Below are 21,800 nucleotides of genomic sequence, written 5' to 3'. Positions count from 1 at the left end.
CAGCCTGTTAATTCTGCAGAGATGAAGTCTGTGGTCAAACTACTATCTGCAGGTCTTCAGAAATCACTTGAGGTAAGTAGATACCAGAACAGGCACTTGTTCTGCCCAAAGAAAACCTTCAGGATTGAAAACTCAGAAGGCCTGATGAAAGCCATCCTTGGAAATAAGAAGCATACAAAGGTCCAAGGGAGCTTTGGGGTTACCTCAGGAAGAAAGACAGGAACTGCAGAGGAAAATGACAGCAAGAAATTTCTAGGAATCCTTGAATCAGGGGCTGCAAATGCTTCCAGGGGCTGGGAAGCTAGCAAATGAATGAAGGGGGTTGAGTTAAGAAAAATCAACTGCCAAGAGATGCAAATCAAAATGGCAATGCGGTACCATCTCACACCTGTCAGAATGGCTATCATCAACAAATCAACAAGCGACAAGTGCTGGAGAGGGTGCGGAGAAAAAGGAACCCTCGTGCACTGCTGGTGGGAATGCAGACTGGTGCAGCCACTGTGGAAAACAGTATGGAGTTTCCTCAAAAAACTAAAAATGGAACTCCCATTTGACCCAGTGATCCCACTTCTAGGACTGTATCCCAAGAAACCAGAAACACCAATCAGAAAGGATATATGCACCCCTATGTTCATAGCAGCACAATTCACCATAGCTAAGATGTGGAAACAGCCTAAGTGCCCATCAGCAAATGAGTGGATTAGAAAATTGTGGTACATCTACACGATGGAATACTATACTGCTGTAAAAAAGAAGGAATTCTTACCATTTGCAACAGCATGAATGGACCTGGAGAGCATTATGCTAAGTGAAATAAGCCAGTCAGAGAAAGACAAATACCACATGATCTCACACATTTGTGGAATACAATGATCAACATACACTGATGAACAAAAACAGAATCAGAGACAAGAAGCATCAATCAAACCATCAAACCTCAGAGGGAAGGTAGGGGAGGGTGGGGGTAAGGAGGAGAGATCAAACAAAGGACTTGTATGCATGCACATAAGCCTAACCAATGGACACAGACAACAGGGGGATGAGGGCATGAGTGGGGGGGGTGGGGGGTAATGTGGGGATAAGGGCACATGTAATACCTTAATCAATAAAGAAAAAAGAAAAGAAAAAACAACTGCCAGGAATGTAATCTTTTTTACTAACCGATACTGTGGGTGTTAACAATATAAATATGCAAAATCTTGGCATTTACATTAAAAAAATTTTTTTTGTTGTTCTTGTTAATACTCACCAGAGGATATTTTTCCATTGAATTTTAGAGAGAGTGGAAGGGAGGGGGAGAGACAGAGAGAAACATCGATGTGAGAGAGAGAGAGACATCTACTGGTTGCCTCCCACAGGCGCCCCAACCAGGGCCAAGGATTGAGCCTGCAACTGAGACATGCGTCTTTGACCGGAATCAAACCCAGGACCCTTCATCTCCTGGCAAATGAGTTTCCTAAAGGCATAATTATGCTAGTAAAAAGCAAATACAATCATGCATTTGTGAAGGTATTTCTGAACAACCCTGGTTTAATTCAAAGTTGAAATGCCAACTAAACAGGTTAAATATTTTATTTCAATCATTTCTGGAGTGCTGAATGCCCTTTAAATGCCAAATAAGAAATTGTATTTTTCAGTATCTTCAGTACCATGCCAACCAATCTCCATATGATAGGGCAGATTTCCAAAACATGAATCTAGTAAAGTCACTATGAAAAATATTCAACTGTGGTTGGTGCAAATCACCATGCTAATTACTAGCTCCTGACAAGTTTCATTTTGAACATTTTTGCACAATGACTCCTAAGGAGTGGCATAATAAACAGCTTTAAGCTCTTGTAAAATGTTTATTTCAAATGAAAGCTCCCTCAGCAGCACAATTCACCATAGCTAAGATCTGGAAACAGCCTAAGTGCCCATCTGTAGATGAATGGATTAGAAAACTGTGGTACCTCTACACGATGGAATACTATGCTGCTCTAAAAAGGAAGGAACTCTTACCATTTGCAACGTCATGGATGGAACTGGAGAGCATTATGCTAAGTGAAATAAGCCAGTCAATGAAGGAAAAATACCACATGATCTCACTCATTCATGGATAATAGAGACCAGTATAAACTTTTGAACAATAATAGATACAGAGGCAGAGCTGCCTCAAACAGATTGTCAAACTGCAGCGGGAAGGCCGGGGAGGGTTGGGGGGCAGGAGGTAGGGGGGTAAAAGATCAACTAAAGGACTTGTATGCATGCATATAAGCATAACCAATGGACATAAGACACTGGGGGATAGGGGAGGCTAGGGGACTGTCTAGGGCGGGGGGATAAAATGGACACATATGTAATACCCTTTGTAATACTTTAAGCAATAAAAAAAAAATGCTCATCAACAAATGAAAGCTCCCTAAGTCCAACAGTATTGCTTTTGCAGAAGCACACGTGTAGTCACATTCACTAATTTTGACCAATTTATACTAAAAATTTCAAGACTTTCTCAACATACAAAATCCAGTTATTTCTGTATGCACCTGTCACAGGCTACAAGACCAAGAGTTAGATTGCATAAAAAATGTTTTAATATTTTCTTATTGATTTCAGAGAGGAAGGGAGGAGAGAGGGAGAGAAACATCAATGATGAAAGAGAATCATAGATTGGCTGTCTCCTGCACGACCCCCACTGAGGATGGAGCTGCAACCCAGACATGTGCCCTGACCGGTAATTGAACCATGACCTCCTAGTTCATAGGTTGACACTCAACCACTGAGCAACACTAGCCAGGCTGCATCAAAAATTTTAACATGAATTATACTTAGGTGCAGTGGTTCTCGAACTCTACAGTGGATGGCTTCTTAAAACAGACTGACAAGCCCCATCTCCAGATTCTGATTCAGTAGGTCTGGGACAGGGCCTGAGAATTTGCATTTCTAAAAAGTGTCCAGCTGGTACAGTGCTGTTTGTCAGGGAGCATACTGTGAGAACTACTAGCTAGGCACATACCAAGTGTATAACTATATGGGCAGCGTTTATATCTGTTGTAAATAGTTGCAATCTAAAACTTCACAAATAACTTCTTGACCCAAGTTGTCCCCAAAATGTTCGGCCCCCAATTTTTAACATCTGGAGCAACAGTATTTCCTACTCTTGCAAATGCTGGTTTATGATTTAATTTCTGCTATACTCACTCTTTCCTCAAACTACTACCTACAAAAGGCTTTCAAGGCCTAGCAATGTTTTACTTACTATGTAATTGCATTTCATGCTAGTATCACTTATTCTGTCTGTATTCAAAAACACAGTCTAGAAAAAACCTGATAAATAAGTAGGACAACAGGAGAAACCAAGATGGCGGGATAGGCAAAAACACCATCTATTGAAATGTCAATCGCTTTTTCTTGTTGTTAATCCTCACCCAAGGACATTTTTTTCCATTGAAGTTTTTGAAAGAATGGAAGGGAGGTGAGAGACACACAGAGAGAAACATCGACTGCTTGCCCTCCACACGCACCCCAACCAGGGCCAGGAATTGAGCCTGCAACTAAGGTACATGCCCTTGACCAGAAACAAATCCACGACCCTCCAGTCTGCAGGCTGGCGCTCTAACTACAGAGAAACCGGCGAGGGCTTAAAGTTCGTTTTGTTTCAGCACTTGTCATTTTTGTACACTTTGTCATGGTTGTATTTCTTATAATGGTTTATTTTTAAATGGTGTCTTAAACTATAGCCTTTCAATAGACACATTTTATTTAGGTATAGAGGAATACTCATGACTTTGTGAGAATAAACAAGTCATCTTTTCTGTCAAATAACAGTTTCAGGGGTGGGCAAACTTTTTGACTCGAGGGCCACAATGGGTTCTTAAACTGGACCGGAGGGCCGGAACAAAAGCATGGATGGAGTGTTTGTGTGAACTAATATAAATTCAAAGTAAACATCATTACATAAAAGGGTACGGTCTTTTTTTTTTTTTTTAGTTTTATTCATTTCAAACGGGCCGTCCAGCCCGCGGGGCCGTAGTTTGCCCACCGCTGGTTTAGACAGCCACCATTTTGGACTATGTGACTTGGCAGCCACCATGTTGGCCGCATGGCTTGCAGATCCCCTGGGGGCCGCCATCTTGAAATGCACAAAAGGCCAGCCCCTTCCTTTGAATTAGCCAATCACGAAAGACTGCGCCTGAGCTCCTCCAAAGTAAGGGACAGGTCATGTGCATCAGGACTAAAAAGCCCAGCAGACCACCTGCTCAGTGTGCGTTTGCTCCCAGACCATGTGCATGTGCACCCTTCTGCGCAGAAGTAAATATATTTGCCTTGCTGCCTGGCCCCCAAGTATGCTTTGTGTTCTACCAGGACCCCTGAATTTGGTGGCTCGCCTTATTTCTTACAACTTCCAACAAGAAATAGGCTCTCTCCAATTTTCCTTTAAATTTGTGACTTTCTTATATAACCTTCTTTTTGTTTACTTTTCTTAGATGTGGGTACAAAAAATATTTCATGTTCTTCAAAACTGCTAAAAAGGTACAAGCACAACAATCAATGCTATTTTTGTTATCTATTTCCATATAACAAATCACCCCCAAAACTTAGTGGCTTAAAAAATATTTATTATCTCAGAGTATCTGGCTTGAAATGGATGAGACAAGATTCATAGGAAAAGAAAATACAGCCATGGCCAGGTGGCTCAGTTGGTTGGAGCGTTGTCCCATGCACCAAGAGGTTGTGGGTTTGATTCCCAGTCGGGGCACATAAGGGAGGCAGCTGGTCGATGTTTCTCTCTCTCTCTCTCTCTCTCTCTCTCTCTCTCTCTCTCTCTCTCTCTCAAATAAATAAAAACATATCTTCAGGTGAGGATTAAATAGAAAAAGAGAATACAGAAAGTAGAATAAATTTGAGGGGCAAGCCAAAGCCGGTTTGGCTCTGCGGATAGAGCGTCGGCCTGTGGACTGAAAGGTCCCAGGTTCGATTCCGGTCAAGGGTATGTACCTGGGTTGCAGGCACTTCCCCAGTGGGGGATGTGCAGGAAGCAGCTGATCGATGTTTCTCTCTCATCGATGTTTCTAACTCTCTATCTCTCTCCCTTCCTTTCTGTAAAAAATCAATAAAATATATTTAAAAAAAAAAATTTGAGGGGCAACTATTGGGTTCCATCTTGGATATTTTTTAGATTAAGTCAGCGGCCGCCAACCGGTGGTCTGCGGACCACTGGTGGTCCCTGAGGTCCGAAAGGTTGGCAACCGCTGGATTAAGTGACCGAAATTGTGCCAAAAGTTCATGAGAGAGGTTGGGAGTAAAGAAAGAGCTCTAGGAATCATCAGAATATAAAAATCACAATAATGGATGAGCCCTAGCTGGTTTGGCTCAGTGGATAGAGCATCGGCCTATGGACTGAAGGGTCCCAGGTTCAATTCTGGTAAAGGGCACATGCTCAGGTTGCAGGTTTGATCCTCAGGAAGGGGTCAATGATTCTCCTCTTTGATGTTTCCATCTCTCTCTCCTTCTCCCTTCCTCTCTGAAATCAATATATATTTTTAAAAAAAGTAAATGGGGGGGCCCCAGCAACTTGGGCAGCGGGAGATGTGGCAGCAGCCAGGCAGCCCAGGTTCGCCAAGCCACTAGGTTCCCCGCGGCCCTCAGGCACCCAGCCTGCCGCCAGGATGCCCAAAAGGAAGGTCAGCTCTGCAGAGGGCGTGGCCAAGGAGGAAGCCAAGAGGAGGTCGGCCAGCTTGTCAGCCAAACCTGCTCCTGCAAAAGTGAAAATGAAGCCCAAAATGGCGGCAGGAAAGGAAAAATCTGCAGACAAAAAAGTGCAAACGAAAGGGAAAAGGGGAGCAAAGGGAAAGCAGGCCGAAGTGGCTCACTAAGAACCTAAAGATCTACCTGCGGAAAACGGAGAAACTAAAAACCAGGAGAGTCCAACCTCAGATGAAGCAGGAGAAAAAGAAGCCAAGTCTGATTAATGTCATATGCCATGTCTTATCAGTGGTCCCTGTCTCCCTTCTTGTACAATCCAGAGGAATAATTTTATCAACTATTTTGTAAATGCAAATTTTTAGTAGCTCTAGAAATATTTTTAAGAAGGAGGGAATTCCACCTCATCCATTTTTTAAAGTGCAAATGCTTTTTTTAAAGAGGTGATATTATTTGCTGGTTATTACAACCAGAAAATAGTGAGATATTCAATATGGGAGACTTTGATTGTCTTGGGTGTCAGCTTAACATTCCATAGATTGGGTAGTTTTTATACCCTATAATACAAAGCATACCAAATGACAATTTGGAGTCAGTCGTGCATTTGCTATGTCTTGAACATTTTAAATTACTTCTATGCACATGCTTTTGGTAGAATTGTTTCCTAAAGAAAACCATTTCTTGATCTTGGCTCTCCCTGTCAGAATTTTGTGCATCTGTAACATCTTTGCTGTGGTAGTCCAGTTTTCCTAGTAAATTTGTTGATGTGCTGTGAAAAATTGAAAATTTGATTATGTAGTATATGTGCTATTAAATTGTGAATTAGTGGGACTTTGATGTAACTGCGTTATCAACATCTGAAGATATTGGTACTTGATACTCTTAAGGAAAGTTAGCGTCTAAATTTTAAGCTGGAAAGTCACTGGAATAACTGTTTAGAAAAGAATCACAACTACATGACTTTACATTTTTGGTCCTAAGTTAAGAATTATGTACAAATTGATATGTCTGTGTCCTGACCCTTAAAACAAACAATAAAATCTCAATTATGAATAAATAAATGGTTTTGCTTTTTTAAAGTTATTCACGTACACTGTAAGTGAAAGAAACCAGAGATGGAGAGACTGAAAATGCAGAAAAGAGATGATTACTTTTGAGTTCTTACAACCTCACTATCTTACTCTTTCACTTGGCATTTAGCTTACACATTTGCCTTGTACTAGCAGTACCACACATTTAGCAATGCTGGCACAAACTAAGTGCTCAATAAATCTAATTATTGCTTTTCTACATGTATCTATGCATATTATCTGGCTAATAAAAGTACACAATCTTACACAAGATGTATGAAACAAAGGAAACTATATGGTGAGAGTGTTCAAAGATACTCGGAGCGATACAGACCCAGAACAAGGATTTTTATCCACCACTGACTAGTATCCAGACAAAGAAAAAATCATTTTACGTCTATGCACCTCAGTTATTCAATTGGTAAATGGGAAGAATACCATGCACTCTTGCAAGCTTGTGAGGATTAAACAAGATATTTAAAAAGCACTTTATATACAACTTGGTGCTCACATAGTAATACAGTGGAACCTCAGTTCTCCAACTTAATTTGCTCCAGAGGGCTGTTCGAGAAGTGATTTGTTTGAGAACCGAATCATTTTTTCCCATTAGAAATAATGTAAATTGAATGAATCAGTTCCAGACCCCCAAATGATTGTTTTAACCTTACATACAGTGCATGCCTAATACACTGTTTAATCTATAAATAAACAGTTCTTAAGTTTATCGAACCACCCCTACTAGCCTTACTAGTAAAGGAATCACTTTTAGCATTTGGTCCAGGGATGTCTTTCAGGTCAGCATGCAGCATCTTTGCTTGTTCACATATCACTGCCTCCCAAATGCTGTCCCTGGCTAACTGCTTTTCCTTTATCCAAATCAACAACAGTTTTCCTACCTCTTCCATTGCCTGTGATCAGTTTCTTTCACATCCTTAGCAACATTGGCACTCTTGGGGGCCTCTTTATGTTTTAAAATTGTACTAATTTGTTGATTTCACCAGCCACAAAAGCATTGGCTCCTTTGTTTGTTGCCTGAGAGATGCTTTTTGTCATGCTGAGGTATCAGCAAGAAAGGGTTGTCAGGTAGAAAACTGAAGTTTGGTTTAAGAACCAAGACATTTTTTCTGTGAACAACTTGGACTAGAAGCGAATTGAGATGGGAGAAGTTTGAGAAATTCAACAACCCCTTCATACTGATACCTGCATGATCATTCACACGTCTCTCAAAGGTGACAAAGGAGAGAATGCATGAGTATGAGTCAGTTTACCACTAAACCTCATGTTGTTAACATCTTAGGAAATTGTATTGTGAATATTTTGGTGTTCTCTTGTTTTTGCTGATGATTATTAAATTTTCATGTTTTACTGTATATTTCACTTCCTTTTTGTTCAATATTCATTTACATTTCTTTTTTTTCTCTCTTATCTTTGTCTTTTTCATTTACATTTCTTGTCATTTTTGTTTTTAAAGTGTTTATTTATAAGTTAAACAGTACATTAGAGATGTACTGCATATAAGAAAGATTAAAACGGAACCATTTGGGGGTATAGAGTGGATTAATTCAATTTAAATTCTAATGTGAAAAAATGATTCTGTTTTTGAACAGCTTTCTGGAATGGATTAAGTTCAAGAACCAAGGTTCCACTGTACTGCACCTTAATAAGTTTATTTTAATCAGCTCACACTTCTCTAATTGCCCTGTTCTAAAGAAGCATACCTGTGAGCCTTGGCTAGTGTTGCTCAGTTGGTTGGAGAATCGTCCTGTACACCAAGAGGTGGCAGGTTCCACTCCTAGTTGGGGTGCATGCAGGAGGCAACTGATCGACATTACTCCCTCACATCGATGTTTCTCTCTCTCTCAATTTTAAAATAGCATAGCTGTGAAATGGTGGGTTTCATGTGATTATCTTTTTTTCGAATACAATAAAACCTCGTTTCAACAGAGGTTTTTATAATTTGGGTGAGGGGTGTCTGAAGCCAAAAGTCTGTTACATAACACAGTTAAGTTTTCTAAATTGTTAAAAAAAATTGACAAATTAGTTTACCTGTTTTTACTTACATAAACGTTTGTGTAAAATTATGAATGCGAAGTTTAATTTCACAGAAAAGATTTCTATATGTATTACTGTAATTTTAAATTTATACTGTATAGTCTAGTAAATGTGTACAATCACCAGTCACTGAAAGCAAATGAATGCGCACATAGGAACATCAGACGACCATGTTAAAACTGCTGCAGAGACCTAGCTGGTTTGGCTCAGTGGTCATCCTGTGGACCAAAGGGTCCGGGATTCAATTCCAGTTAAGGGCACGTACCTTGGTTGCAAGGCTCCTCTCCAGCCCGGGCCCAGATCCAGGCACAAGTAACCAATCAATGTATCTCTCTCTCACCTCAATATTTCTCTCTTTCCCTCTCTCTTCCACTCTCTCTAAAAATCAATGGATAAATATTGTCTGGTGAGGATTAAAACAAAACAAAACAAAAACTGCTGCAGAAAGTCACACCAGGTGACAACAACAGAACCAATTACGAGGTGGTGTGATCATGTGCTCATCATTTGCCAAATACTGTTTACTAGCAGTGACACTTGGATTTAAATATGTAGACTATAGTTGTACATATGCAATATTTACTTATTTCGGCGAAATTACTATAGTGTTTTTTTTACAACATATAGCCTATTCCCTAAAATTTGTTAAAAATAAGTGTATTAATAACACAAAATAACCTAATTTAATTATAAGCAAATCTTAGTGAAAAGCATATGATGAGTTCTGCAAAATCAAGGGTTTACTGTATATATTAACCATTAAAACCAAGTATTCATTCCCTAACCGCCCAGTATCTTCTCCCAAATTATATTCTAAAACTGCTTTAGGTTGCTCTGCTTCTGAAACCCTTAGGAAGAGATCAGGTTGGCAATTTGCAGGTTTACTGAATTTTTCTGCTACTGGCGCTTACCACTTACAAAGGTTTGTAGAAGGTACAAGTGAAACTAACCAAATCACAAAATTTATCTCAATTATTTACACTGAATGTTTTCACAAGAAGTCCTACCTTGTCTAAAATTCAACATCCAACCCCTCCTTATTTTATCTTTTATTTATCCCTCTAGCTCTCTTTTCTCTATCACATATGAAAGTAAGATGAGAACAAAGGCCCCTTTCGAGGCCTGGTCTGAAGAACACCACCAAGAGGAAAAATACAGTAGTGGGTTTTGTTTAGAAGCATTAGCATTTCTGCCGAAACCGGTTTGGCTCAGTGGATAGAGCGTCGGCCTGCGGACTGAAGGGTCCCAGGTTCGATTCCGGTCAAGGGCATGTACCTGGGTTGCGGGCACATCCTCAGTAGGAGATGTGCAGGAGGCAGCTGATCGATGTTTCTCTCTCATTGATGTTTCTAACTCTCTATCTCTCTCCCTTCCTCTCTGTATAAAAATCAATAAAATATATTAAAAAAAAGAAGCATTAGCATTTCAGTAACTATGCTGTACAGTCGAAACTAATAGAAAATCATATTGAATATAAACTTTAATCGAATATATATATACACATATATATATCTACACTAATAAAAGAGAAAAATGGTAATTGGCGTACGACGATACCCTTTTCATTGGCTAATCAGGGCTATATGCAAATTAACTGCCAACTATGATTGGCAGTTAACTGCCAACTAAGATTGGCAGTTAACTGCCAACTAAGATTAGCAGTTAACTGCCAACAAGATGGCGGTTAACTGCCAACAAGATGGCGGTTAACTGCCAACAAGATGGAGGCTAATTTGCATATGTAGTCACAATGCAGGGAGGCGAAAGGGAAAGCAGGAAGAAGACCCCTGCCACTGACAGTGATCGGAAACCCAGGAGGAAGCTAAGAGCTGGGGGGCAGGGCAAAGACGGCCCTGAGGCCACCTTTGCCCTGCCCCCCAGCCATGATCGGAGAATCAGGCGCCTTTGCCGCCCTGGCCAGTGATAGCAGGAAGTAGGGGTGGAGCCAGCGATGGGAGCTGGGCACGGTCGAAGCTGGCAGTCCTGGGAGCTAGGGGTCCCTCGCCTGGGCCTAAAGCGGAGCCCACGATTGTGGGGCCGCTGCAGCTGCGGGTCCCGCTGCCTGGGCCGGACGCCTCAGCCAGAGGCGTTAGGTCTGGGCAGGGGCAGAGCCTGCAACCGTGGGGAGCTGGGGGTCCCCTGCCTAGGCCTGACACCTCTGCCGGAGGCCTCAGGCCTGGTCAAGGGGCCGATCCGGTGATTGGTGATCGGAGGGTGATGAGGGTCAACTCCTCTGGCCGAGGCATCAGGCCTGGGTGGGGGGCGGAGCCGGGGATTGGGGGGATATGATGGTCCCCTTGCCCAGGCCTGAAGCCTGGGTCAGAGGCGTCAGGCTTGGGCGGGGGGTGGAGCAAGCGATCAGAGGGAGATGGGGGTCCCCTGCCCAGGCATGATTCCTGGGCCAGAGGCCTCAGGCCTGGGCGGGGGCCAGAGCCAGTGATCGGGGGGAGATGGGTGTCCCCTGTCCAAGCCTGACACCTCTGGCAGAGGCGTCAGGCCTGGGCAAGGGGCCGATCAGGTGATCAGAGGGTGATGGGGGTCTACGCCTCTGGCCGAGGCATCAGGCCTGGGCAAGGGGCAGAGTCAGCAATCGGAGGGGTCTGGGGGTCCCCTGCCCAGGCCTGATGCCTGGGCCAGAGGCATCAGGCCTGGGCTGGGGGCAGAACCAGTGATGGGGGGAAATAAGGGTCCCCTGCCCAGGCCTGACACCTCTGTCAGAGGCGTCAGGCCTGGGCAAGGGGCCGATCCTGCGATTGGAGGGTGATGGGGGTCAATGCCTGAGGGCTCCCAGTATGTGAGAGGGGGCAGGCTGGGCTGAGGGACACTCCCCCCCCCCCACACACACACCCAGTGCACGAATTTCGTGCACCGGGCCCCTAGTATAATATATATATATATATATATATATATATATATATATATATATATAACTTAGAATACATTTTTTTTAAAAAACCGGTAAGCACGCCAATCATTCCGACCATGCAAGTGAAATCTGTTATCTTCAAGATGGCGCAGTGCTACTAGACAATCTGAAACAACGCCGTCACTCTCCCTGCGTAGGCCGTTTTCGAAAATATCTCAAATCCGTCTGAGCTACTCCCTCCGAAAGCTAGAGCCTGCTGCGTCATTGAGGCAAAGGTACAAAACGGCATGGTTCACCAGTGGAGCGCACGTCTCCACGGAGAAGCCACAGATTTGGAACTCCCTATCCAGGGTGACAGGCTGGCCCTCGCTGGATCGCTAGTTACTCAAAGTCAGTACTTTTAGCTGAGTTCTGACTGCATGCGCGTTCACGTAAGGGGGAAGGGTACGCAGAACATCACAATTTGCAATTCTGTCGAGAAATCCTGGGGCTGAATAGACATGAAGACCTAGCCACTCTGATCCCTGCAGAGATGATCAAAACCGAAGCGGAGTCCTAGCTGGTTCGGCTCAGCGGCTAGAGCGTCGGCCTGCGGACAGAGGGGTCCCGGGCTCGATCCCTACTGTGGGGAGTGCAGGAGGCAGCCGATCCATGTTTCTATCTCTTTCTCTCTTCCCCTCTTTCTTTAAAAAAGCAATAAAAACATATTTAACAACAACAACAAAAACTGAAGTGGACGTCTTGGCCCAGGAAGGTGCTATCACATCAGGGTCCACGCACTACCGAAAAAGACCTACTTTTATCGTTCTGTGAAAACTAGTATGTATCTGAAAAGACATGAGCAGCATATACCAACCACATTCATTTTTCTATAACTTAAAGTTGTCTTTATTATCATAAATTAAATAATCCAGTTTCAACTTCAAAAAAGAAAGCTTTCAAAAGGCAAACCACAATCAATTCTTAACCAACACTTTTCGAATCTGGGCTATAAACCAGGAAGTTCTCTATAACAATAACAACAAGCACTACCACAAAAATCATTGACCAGAACCAGGAGAGAGAACTTCACCTATGCAATTTTGGAGCCAGTCTTAAATCCACTATATTAAGAACCACATTCCACACTTTTTAAGTTACTCTTACATTTCATTCTCTTAGGATCACAGACCTATTTAATTCAGGGAAAAAATTTATCCTGCACCTAAAATGTACAAGACACTATGAAGAATCTGAAAAGATCGAAGAGCTTGTTTATAATTTAGCTTGGGGAATAAAATTTATATATTCCCTAAATGGTGTTTCTCGGATACAAGAGAGCTGCTGGAATTTCCCCCCCCCCTGAACATTTTATTATGAAAAATTGCAAATATATGGCACAGCTGAAATAATTTTACACTGAACATGCAGATACCACCAAGATTCTACCATTTTTACTATATCTGCTTTCTCACACATCCATCCATCCATCTTATTTTTTGATGAACTTGGTAGCCCCACCTTAGGGTTGCATCTCAAAAATGTTGACTGAGCCCTAGCCAGTTTGGCTCACAGGATAGAGCATTGGCTTGCAGACTGAAGAGTCCCAGGTTCGATTCCTGATCAGGGCACAGGCCCTGGTTATGGGCTAGATCCCCAGTGTAGGGTGTGCAAGAGGCAGCCGATCAATGATGCTCTCTCTGCATTGATGTTTCTACCTCTCTGTCCCGCTCCCTTCCTCTCTGAAATCAATAACAATCTATTTTTTAAAAAATTTTGATTGTTGGGGTACCAAAAAGTCTGGAAAACACAAACCTATGTTCAACTCTTCTGCCAACCTCCAATTAAAATTTATTCAGAGCTCACAACAGGCCATTTTAGGTCTCCATACCCTTGGGCACTATCTGATCTATTCTTCCCAGCCTCCTTCAAGGCTCAGCATCAGCCTGGGAAGCCGCCTCCAACTTTCACACCCTCACTCAGAATTAAGCATGCCCCCCATTCCCCCCTGGATAAGGGCCATGTTATTAAAAGCAGCTATCATTTCCCCAGCCTAGGCACATGCGTCATCTTTTGCAATTAGCCCACAGTATCTGCAATTCCGCTTTCAGTCTGGCTCTTTTACTAACCTGACCTCATTGAGGGCAGGGGTCACCTTATTCATCTCTGAATCCTCAGCAACCAGCACAGTACCCAGCCGATATAGCAAGCACGCAATAAATAATACAAGGGTGTCCCCCAAAAATGTATACACTTTAACAGCTGATTCTATTACATTATGAAAATGAAATGTATTTTAATAAACACTGCCTTTATAATTATTCAAAGCGTGTATGCATTTGGGGGGGGGGGGGACACCCTATATAAATGAACAACCCAGACCTGTCTTTACCCAGGAGCCAGGGAAGATTTTAGTCGAGTGTGGGAATGACCTAATCACACTGGCACTTTAGAAAGATTCCTCTTAGAGAGCACCGTTGTTAAGAGGATGAGCTTTGGAGCCAGACAGCCTGGGCATGAGTCCCAGAATCCCAGCTCTGCCATTTATTGCTGGGTGATTCCAGGCAAGTTTCTAAACTTCCTGTGCCTCAGTTTCCTGATTTGGAAAAGGAATTACTGTTTCATGGGTTATTGTGATGATCAAATGAGAGAATTTTATTTATGTTTTGTTAAAGCACATAAATTAGTATCTGGCACATACTAAGCCTTCTATCAATGTTAGCCATTGTTGCCAGCAACCCAGTTAATAATGACAATGAGGTAAAAAGTCCTTCAACGACCTGGCTGATTTGGCTCAGTGGATAGAGCCAAACTGAAGGGTTCCAGGTTCGATTCTGGTCAAGGGCACATGCCCAGGTTGTGGGCTCGATCCCCAGTGGGGGGCATTCAGGGGATGGCCAATCAATGATTCTCTTTCATCATTGATGTTTCTCTCTCTCTCTCTCCCTTCCTCTCTGAAATCAATAAAAATATATATTAAAAGAAAAAAAAAAAGTCCTTCAAGCTTGGGTGGGCCCTGGCCGGTGTGGCTCAGTTGGTTGAGCATTGTCTTGGGCACCAAAAGGTAGCAGGATGTATTCCAGGACAGGGCACATACCTAGGTTGTGGGGTTTGATTCCCAGGTCAGGAGCCTACAGTCAGGAGCTTAGGGCCAGGAGCATATGGGAGGCAACTGATCAATGTTTTTTTCTCTCTCTTCTTCCTGTCTCCCTAAAATCAATTTTAAAAAATGTATTAAAAAAAAAAAGCTTGGGTGGTAGCGGTGAAAACAAATTGGAAAAAACAGCTATGAATGATGAATCTACTGAAAAATGTTCAGTCAGGAAGGCAAGCAAAATGAGCTTGTTATATTTTTTTTCCGGCTTGGTACATTTGACATAGCTCATGATTGGATTTTTCATTATTAAAAGCAGCTATAACTTCCCCCGTGTAGGCACAGATTTGAAGCTGAGCACAAGGAGTCTAGTATGACCAAACTCTAGCCACAAGCTCTATGACCACTGTAAGCTTCTCTATGCGGGTCTTTCATTGTCTCAGCTGCGATTTTTTTTTTTTCATTACTCCCTGCAGCACCATTTCTTTAGTTTATGATTCCCACAATTTCCTGTCCTGTCTTCTGACTGTGAGCACATCCCTCAGAGCCGTAGTGGCTGAATGGATTTGAGGTTTTGTCCTATCCAATCTTGCACTACTTTTTTCTTCTTCCTGCCCACCTCATTTACTTCTCAAGCCTTGCTATTCCCCACACGTAGGAACTTGAAACCTAAGAGCATGGGAAAGCAACAGAGCAATAGCAGTGCCAAGAACTGGGGATGTTGCCAAGCTCTTCCCCAGGCCCCATATGCAGTGACCAACTACATGGGGAGATTAGACTTAACTGCCCGTGGGGCCTCACACGCTTCATATTCCATTTGCTTCTGCTCATTTTCTTTCTCCCACTTAAAGCAGCCTCCTCCCAAACCAGCAACCAATTCAAATCCAACCCATCTTTGAAAACCCAGGCGAGGTCCAACTTCTTCAAGGAAACCTCCCCTGACCATTTTAGCCCACAGCTATCCCAACACACAAAACAGGTACTGTACTTGCAATATGCACCATAAAATATAATCATGTACACACTTATACCACTAAATAAATATTTCATGTATACAGATTTGATTTTCCAAGGGTAGGGCCATGTCTCATGTTTTTTTCAATCTCTCATTCTCAGTGAGTTAATACTTGTTGAACAGTAACTGAATGAGTGGGGTGTTTTTTGTTGTTTTTTTTTGTTGTTGTTTTTTGCTTGTGTGTTTTGGCTAGGGAGGAGGTACCTGTTGAAATGAAAAAAAGCTTGAACAGACATACAGGTGGGGGAGGGAGAAGCACTAGGTGAAAATGGGGAAATATATTGTAGAAGGTGTTCAATTAACATGTTTAACTGATTTGCTTCAAGATTGGAAAGAGACATACAGAAGAGAGATGCCAAGTGGAAAAATTCGGAAAAAGGCATTTCAGCTTTAGGCAGAAAACAGCAGGAGTAAGTTGAGGATACAAAAGAAATTTTTCTACAACCCAGGGATAGGCCAACTGGATAAATGGAAGGTAAAGGGAGTTATTGGGATGACATAGGTAGAAATGTGGTTAAGGAGGTGAGCGAATGGATAAGGAATGGTTTGAAGGGGTTGGTAGATGGATAAAATGATCGAGGGTAGGTAGGCAAATGGGTTAGTTGGGCGGTAAATGGGTGGAGGGGAGGCAGTTAAATGGGTGGATGGGTGGGTGGGTAGGTGTTTAGTTAGGAGGGAACAGGTGTGGGGCATATTAAGAGGGCCCTTCCCTCACCTTGACCCGGAAACGGATGAGTGCCAGCCTCACGCAGTGGCTCAGGCAGGCCGGTGGCAGGAACCAGGCCCGTGGAGGAGGGGTGCCCTTGTTGCCCACGTGTCCCACGATCAGTTGCGCTGTCTGCCGCTCAGTCTGGCACCGACGGCCCCACTCGGCTAGCCGGTCCTTGCCCAGGCCCCCGGGGAACATGACGACCAGCTCCAGGCCCTCGCCGCCGGGATAGGCACAAGCCTGGCACAGCGCTGACAAGTAGCCCAGCATGGCGTTCCACTGGCCGCCACACACCCAATCCGTCTGGTAGCCGCCATAGAGCCGCTGCAGCGCCGAGCCCGCGTCTACCAGCACTCGAGCCCCTGGAAGCGGAGGGGGAGGGGGCGGCGGCGGCGGGGGCGGCGGGTGCAGGCCGGGATGCCCCGGGCCATGGTGGTGGAAGTGGTGAGGCGGGTGATGGTGCCGAGTCGGCCCCGCGCCCCCGGCGTAGGCGCCCAAGCCAGGGGGCGGGAGCGGCGGCTGCAGAGGACCGGGTCCCCTGGCGACGCGCGGAGCCCCGGGCGCTAGGGCCACCTGAGGCGGCAGCTGGCAATGCTGGAACTGCTGCTGCTGGCGCGAGACCGTGCGTGCGAGTTTGAGCAGGTCCACGGGGACCACGGCCCCGGGACAGCGCTTCTCCAGGAACTCCTGGAAGCCCTGGACGCCCATGCTTCGTCGGCGGGCAGACGAGACGGCGGCTGCGGCTGCGCGAGCGAGCGGAGCGGCGATCTGGGCGCGAAGCTGGGGGCGAGCGCGTGCGCACTCCGCGGGGGGCGAGGGGGTGGGAAAAGGATTCCCGAGGGGCGGGAGCGCGGGAGCGAGGGCGGGGTGGGAAGAGACCACTGACTGGATTTGGGGGGAGAGGAGGGCTGAGGCCAACGGGATTTCGGAGAGATTGGGAGGAGAAAAGCAATGACGGGCTCCGGTCACTTCGCTCGCTCTCTTTTTTTTTTCCTCCCCTACCTCTCCTCACCGCTTCGAAAGTGGTGAAGCCTCTTCCTTCCACTTCCGGAAGCCATGTTGCCTAGTATTGATGGTACACACTGTCTAGCTGCGGAGTGGGGGCGGGGCGGGGCAGAGAGGCATCCTGGGAGTTAGAGTTTTCTCCGTGGCCTCGGTATACAGGCGAGGAACAAGATTCCCACCCCGTCAGCCCTTAGTCTCACAGGATCACCAGTGGCGGGGCGTGATGATATATGTTTAGGATTTTCACCTCAACTCCTAGCATCCACCGAGTTGCTTCATGGTATTTACTGGCTTTCCCAGGAAAGAGGGAGGAGCGAGGCATCATGGGAAAGGAAGCGGAGTGGATTAATTGGATTAAGTTGAAGTATGCTGAAATTCTCTGGGAGGTGGAATTTTCATTTCAGGGGAAAAAAATAATACGTGTAGCTCTTTTGTTGTTGTTGGTAATCCTCACCTGAGGACATTTTTTTTCTATTGATTTCCCAGAGAAAGTGGAAGGGAGGGAGGGAGAGAGGGGAAAAAAAGCATCGATGTGAGAGAAACACATCCATTGGTTGTCTCCTGTAGGCATCCACACCGAGGGCGAGACTGAACCTGCAATCCTGGTCCGTGCCCAATGTGAACCCTCGACCCTTGAGTACGCGGGTGGACACTCCACTGAGCGGCACCGGCCGGGGCTAATATGTGTAGCTTTTAATGCTTGAGAAGGATGGACGCTGTGGAACATAAAAAATAATCACCACCATTTCTGAAGCAATTCATTTAATTTTGAGCAACTGCAATTTTTTCAAGAGTTGGTGGCCCCAGTTAATGAATTAGTGAACCTTACATTATTTTTTGCCCAAGGCAATGTAGAGAAAAAGTGAAATTGACTATCCATTGTCCTCGGGATCTCTTTGGGCAGGGACGTAAGCACCAACACAAATTAAACTACAAGTTGTACCTTTCTGGTATTCACTGAGTTGCAATGTCCTATGATTAGGACCTTTGTTTTTACACCTCATTGTGAATCAACCTGTCAGGGAAGTCTGGTAAAATAACTACAAGAACTCCAATTCCAAATTATATAGATAGATATTCATTCAATCCTCACCCGAGGATACGTTTTTCCATTGATTTTTTCTCTCTCTCTCTAAGCATGTCCTCAGATGACAATTTAAAAAAAAAGTTGGCATTCTATGTTATTTGGCAATAAAGCAGTTGCTTATTGTCCTTGGGACTCAAAACACAGTAGCCCTTCTGCCTGTATTAAGAGATATGCAGTTGCTGAGGGTCAGATAATCATGGGTTTCACTGACTTAACAGTAGAACTCACACTTAAAATGTCTCACTGATTAGGAAACTGGCACAGGCAATTGGAATGGGGTTATCTGTATAAAGGTCCATAGTATTGCCTTGTTCTTCAGGCCCCCTAATGTGATGATGTCTCTGTAAATGCAGTCAGCTGGAATGCAAGGAGGCAAGACTAAGATCAGACAAGAGAAGCTTCACAGCCCTGAACTCAGCCTATGACTTCCCATCCAAGCTCTGAACTGCAAACGTGGAGCAGAAAGCCAGGGAGAAGGAGCCAAGTCCTTAGGTAAAGTGCTAAGAAATAGAATTTGCAACAGGATGAACCGGGTTATTCCCTTCAACAGATCTGAAGAGGTAACGGAGCAGAACTTGACAAGATTCTTGGCACTTATTAGCATTCTGAATCCCCTCCAATGGAATATACAGGCAGGCAAATTAAGTGTTGAAGTATCACTAGAAGATCATATCTCTACCCTCTCTAGGGGAACAGGGACCGTGAGCCAGAGCAGCGATTCTCCCTCGACCAACATATCAATATCACCTACAAACTGCTGGAAATGTACATTGTCAGGCCTCACTCCAGACCTCCAGAATCAGAAACTCTGGCGGTGCAAGTGCGGAGCAATCTGTGGTTTAGGTATTGTCAAAGATAGGGCAGTAAAGCAGTGAAGACAGATTTTATTCAGTCACTCCTGACAGTAGGGGGAAAGCTGAGCCCCATTCCCATTTGTGCAGGGGTGACTGGGCATTTGAAGGAGGGAGAGGAGCAAGCAGGGGCTCAGTGGTGTCAGGGAAGTGGAAAACAACAACGGGTGGGTCAGTGTAGGTGCAGTTCGGCCGGCTGCGTCTGCGAGCTGTCCATTGTGGAAGTGAGGAGTCTATCCTCCCACGGAGGCTGGGAGATAAGAGGCCCTAGGCTTCCTGATGATTGCAGTTCAAGGGAATGGCCCTGAGGAGAGACGCCCTGGAGCTGTGGGAGAGGAATCTACATCTCAAAGCGACAGGGGAAAGGTTAATTGCGTTCAGTTAAAGCACTGTTGACCTTGCTGAGCTTTTCCAGGTGAGAACTCTGCCCTAGGCTGCTAGAAGCCCCACTAAAATTTGGTCAAGTCTCTTAAAGCAGGTGTTTGAACAGAGTGTTTGTGTTGAGTTTTTGCAGGTCTCACTAGCCCTCCAGGTGCATTCTCACATTTGAGAATCACTGCTCTTGTAGGGCATGCCCTGGCCCAAGTACAGACTACTTAAGCAAGGAGGTACATCAAGCACAGGCTGGTGTGCTCAGTGGTTAGAGCATCAGCCCATGCACCAAAGGGTTGCAGGTTCGATTCTCAATCAAAGGCACGTACCTGGGTTGCAGGTTTGATCCCTGGCCTGGGTCAGGCTGTGTGCAGGAGGCAACCAATCAGTGTCTCACATCACTGTTTCTCTCTCTCTCTCTCTCTCTCCCCCTATCCTCCCTCCCTTCTTACTCTAAAAGTCAGTGGAAAAAATACCCTCTGGTGAGAATAACAAAAAAGGCACATCAATAAATGGACTCCTGCCCTAACCAGTTTGGCTCAGTGGATAGAGCGTCGGCCTGCGGACTCAAGGGTCCCAGGTTCGATTCCGGTCAAGGGCATGTACCTTGGTTGCGGGCACATCCCCAGTGGGTAGGGTGTGTAGGAGGCAGCTGAATTGATGTTTCTCTCTCATCGATGCTTCTAACTATCCCTCTCCCCTCCTCTTTGTAAAAAGTCAATAAAATATATTTTAAAAAAAGAAATAAATGGACTCACATACACTTTTCTATGCTGTGATTTAGTTCCTTTTTCCTACGCAGGTGGAAATGGTGCATATTCAGACCTGGTGGTTGATAATAGTGTGCCCCTCTCCTTTCCTGAAAGAGAATGTTTATCATGGTTAATTAAATTATTTCTCTACTATTGCACATTAGATCTACTGGTGGCAGTTAAGTTTTAGAATCAAGAGGAGTTACATTGAGTTTATCACTGACTTAGACGAGGAAGGGGCATGTTCATGCGGTGCCGTTGCTTCCGGATACAGTAGTTGCATGTGACTTGCAGTTGTCCCAGGGTTATGTCAGGTGTGGGCATTTTTGAAATTGTAGATAAGGTGGAAATGGCCTATGTGTTTTTGGCTGTAAAAAGGAGGACTATGGGTAAACATCTATTGCTTTGTCTCCCCAGAACCTCTTTGCTACCTTATCCTCATGGTTGCAGCAGGAGCCAACCTTTATATACCTTTCCAGAGAATTTGGGGTTGAGCTGAAGGAGAGATGAAAAAGCCTGCTGGAGCCCAGCCGGTGTGGCTCAGTGGTTGAGCATCGACCTATGACTCAGGAGGTAGATTTGATTCCCAGTCAGGGCACATGCCTGGGTTTTGGGCTCGATCCCGTGTGGGATGTGCAGGAGGCAGCCGAGGGATGATTCTTTCTCATCATTGATGTTTCTCTGTCCCTCTCCTTCTCTCTAAAATCAATTTAAAAAATTAAAAAATCCCTATCTATAGATAAAGTACTATCTGGGAAAATATGTAAGGGATACAATTTATACTGATTTTTGTGGTTTATATTTATTTTCTTTTTTTATTTCTTTTTTATATTTATTTTCTAAAGAAGGAAAACAACTTTAATTTCACTGGCAATCTCTCATACTTGAAATAAAAAGGTGCCAAGTTTTAATACAAAAAATAATCCCTACTTAATCTTGAATATTTCTGAATGGCCTCTTCCTCTATGACTGTTTGTATAAACATATGCATGATTTTTCTACCTAAATTATCAAATGAACAAGTGATCTGACATCACTGATAGTCTCCTAAAGTCACAGTATTGTGGTGATAAGAGATGTGGGAGGGACATATCCAAATGCACTTTTTTCTAAAGGTGGACCATAATCAGTCAATATGAAAAGAAATACTAAGTATGTGCAGAGGGCATATTTTGAATTCTTTTTTGTACTACATATACTACAGCTGAAATTATGACACAAGTACTAGATATAACTTCATGTTAAGATGTGTAAAAGCATACTAAT

The 21,800-nt window shown here is 44.2% G+C and overlaps 1 protein-coding gene and 1 pseudogene across 2 annotated transcripts in view; one reads left to right on the top strand and one right to left on the bottom strand.

Annotated features, from left to right (window-relative positions):
• FAM120C (family with sequence similarity 120 member C) overlaps nucleotides 1–17,175 on the bottom strand; it is a gene marked incomplete at its 5' end in the record, with an annotated part of 65,016 nt that extends 47,841 nt beyond the window's left edge. Inside the window, one exon of the mRNA XM_081115438.1 lies at nucleotides 16,474–17,175. Within this exon, the coding sequence (XP_080971564.1) occupies nucleotides 16,474–17,175 (702 nt within the window). The remainder of the gene's footprint in view (nucleotides 1–16,473) is intronic.
• LOC308511162 (non-histone chromosomal protein HMG-14-like) lies at nucleotides 5,649–5,951 on the top strand (annotated as a pseudogene). Its single transcript has one exon. The product of its transcript is annotated as a non-histone chromosomal protein HMG-14-like (transcript).
• Nucleotides 17,176–21,800: the final 4,625 nt, after the last annotated feature.

The sequence above is a fragment of the Myotis nattereri genome (assembly GCF_964212035.1).
Source record: "Myotis nattereri genome assembly, chromosome: X".
NCBI classification, from domain to species: domain Eukaryota; kingdom Metazoa; phylum Chordata; class Mammalia; order Chiroptera; family Vespertilionidae; genus Myotis; species Myotis nattereri.
Note: the sequence above shows the minus strand (reverse complement) of the source record. Positions and strands in the feature narration are given on the sequence as shown.